The sequence below is a fragment of the Colobus angolensis genome, unplaced genomic scaffold (assembly GCF_000951035.1).
Source record: "Colobus angolensis palliatus isolate OR3802 unplaced genomic scaffold, Cang.pa_1.0 Scaffold93, whole genome shotgun sequence".
Classification (NCBI taxonomy): Eukaryota; Metazoa; Chordata; class Mammalia; order Primates; family Cercopithecidae; genus Colobus; species Colobus angolensis.
In genome coordinates this window covers 556,288-558,872 of record NW_012123265.1, presented here as the reverse complement: position 1 = coordinate 558,872, position 2,585 = coordinate 556,288, and the positions used below count along the sequence as shown (strand labels likewise).

The 2,585-nt window shown below is 42.5% G+C and overlaps 1 protein-coding gene across 2 annotated transcripts in view; it reads left to right on the top strand.

Annotated features, from left to right (window-relative positions):
• The window catches only part of CIRH1A (cirrhosis, autosomal recessive 1A (cirhin)), a 51,546-nt gene that overhangs the window by 31,341 nt on the left and 17,620 nt on the right, over positions 1-2,585 (top strand). For both annotated transcript variants that reach the window (XM_011931988.1, XM_011931989.1), the window contains exons 10-11: positions 635-699; positions 2,091-2,213. In XM_011931988.1, the coding sequence (XP_011787378.1) occupies positions 635-699; positions 2,091-2,213 (188 nt within the window). The remainder of the gene's footprint in view (positions 1-634; positions 700-2,090; positions 2,214-2,585) is intronic.

Below are 2,585 nucleotides of genomic sequence, written 5' to 3'. Positions count from 1 at the left end.
TTTTTTGTATTTTTAGTAGAGACGGGGTTTCACTGTGTTAACCAGGATGGTCTCGATCTCCTGACCTTGTGATCCTCCCGTCTCGGCCTCCCAAAGTGCTGGGATTATAGGCTTGAGCCACCGCGCCCGGCTAGTATTAGAATCTTTAGTAGGATATTGAATCATCTCTTAAAGGTTTATGGCTCTAGGTGGTGCGCTGCAGGGTGTAGTAACTGAGATGAAAACAGGCTGTTGGAAAATAACAAGATTTAATGATGGGTAATGATGATCCTGTATGAAAAAGAAGATCACATGGATCTTATTGGAGTGACAGCCTAGTGGCCTTTTTGTGTGACCTATTAAGGAAATGTTTGAGTCATCTCTTTTGCAGTGGATTAAAATTGAGGCCACACAAACTCCACCTGCGTGCCTGGCTATGGAATAGAGCTTCAGGGAATTAGTGATGTATCAGAGGTAGAAGCAAAGGAAGTACTCACTGTTTTCCTCTTCATATACACCTCAAAAATTGTGAGCTTACATTTTTCTGATTTCCCACTGATAGAGATTCCATTCTTCCAGGGAGTGACTTTTTAGAAGAAAAAAATGTACAAATTCTCTTTCATAAGAAAAATCTCAGGGAAGTTTCTTGTTTCAGGCAAGAATGGGGATACTCTTCCACTCTCTAAAAATGCAGATCACTTACTGCACCTGAAGACAAAGGTAAGGAAGTTTGTTTAGGCTCTGAAATCTAGAACGTTTTTCCCATTCTGAATTTTGAGGTTACTTAGTTTATACCACAAACTGTATAAATTCTAAAACTATTTGGATGAAGGACTGTGTCACCAGGACTGTGTTTCCTGTGATTATAAGTAGGACATTGAGGATTTATTAGATGGATGTATACAGGAAATAGGTTTCTCTTCTTTTGATATTATTATCAAAATAATGTGCATTTATTTATTTATTCATTTGTTTTTGAGACAGAGTTTCGCTCTTGTTGCCCAGGCTGGAGTGCAACGGCACCATCTCGGCTCACCGAAACCTCCACCTCCTGGGTTCAAGCAATTCTCCTGGTTCAGCCTCCCGAGTAGCTGGGATTACAGGCATGCACCAGCATGCACTACCATCCCAGCTAATTTTTTGTATTTTTAGTAGAGACCGGGTTGGTCAGGCTGGTCTTGAACTCCTGATCTCAGGTGATGCGCTCGCCTTGGCCTCCCAAAGTGCTGGGATTACAGGCATGAGCCACTGCGCCTGGCCATGTGCATATTTTAAAAACTCAAACAGTACAAAAGCGTATACAATGAAAAAAAAATTCATTTTGTTTTGTGAGTTTTAAAAAATTACATAAATGTTACTTTCAACTTTTCTTTATTCTCCAGATTCTTTTTTGTTTGGTTGGTTGGTTTTTTGTTTGTTTGCTTACTTTTTTGAGGCAGGGTCTCATTGTGTTTTCCAGGCTGGAGAGCAGTGGCACCATCACGGCTCACTGCAGCCTCAACCTCCCAGGCTCAGGTCATCCTCCCACTTCACCCTCCCGGGTAGCTGGGACTACAGGTGTGCACCACCACGCCTTGCTAATTTTTTGTAGAGATAGGGTTTTACCGTGTTGCCCAGACAAATCTTGAACTCCTGGGCTCAAGCAGTCCTCTGCCTCTGCCTCCCAAAGTGCTGGGATTACAGGCATGACTCACTGGACCTGGCCTCCAAATGTTTTTCATGTGCTATTTCTTAGAAGTCTTTAAAGCAGAACGTTGTAGACAAAACAGAAAATAAGTACTCCAAACCACCTATCCTCCTGAGCTTTCCTTCAGTAAATGCCTCCCTGCTCAGATTTTTGAAGTTGGGGTATAGTATGAGGCTATCTATGAAGTATTCAAAAGGCCGAAATAAGAATAGACCTCCATTCTTGGATTTGGAAATCAAAGCCACGCCTTTTAGGTACTCTGCCTCTGAGATCATCATAGTAACGCAGACCACACGAGCATCGAGATTATGTATAGATATCTGTGGATATGTCCAGAGTGGCAAGAGCTTGAGGTGTCATGTCCCAGTGCACCTCGTTATGTGAAGTTTAATTGTACATTCATCTTGATTCTTGATATTGCCAGGGTCCTGAGAACATTATCTGCAGCTGTATCTCCCCATGTGGAAGTTGGATAGCCTATTCTACAGTTTCTCGGTTTTTTCTCTATCGGCTGAATTATGAACATGACAACATAAGCCTCAAAAGGGTAAGTGATAGCCCAATGTCTGGTCACATAAGAGGAAACTTCCTAAATACGTCATTTTTGTGTGAAGTGGAAATCAACTGGATGTGAATCCTTGCTCAGTTAAAAACTATTTGGAGATTTGGAGAGGGCTGTTACAAAACTGTTTTTTTTTTTATTTTTTGAGATGGAGTCCTGCTCTTGTCACCCAGACCGTGCAATGGCGCGGTCTTGGCTCACTGCAACCTCTGCCTCCTGGGTTCAAGAGATTCTTCTGCTTCCGTCTGCTGAGTAGCTGGGATTACAAGTGCCCACCACCATGCCTGGCTGATTTTCCTATTTTTAGTAGAGATGGGGTTTCACCACCCATTGGCCATAATGGTCCTGAACTCCTGA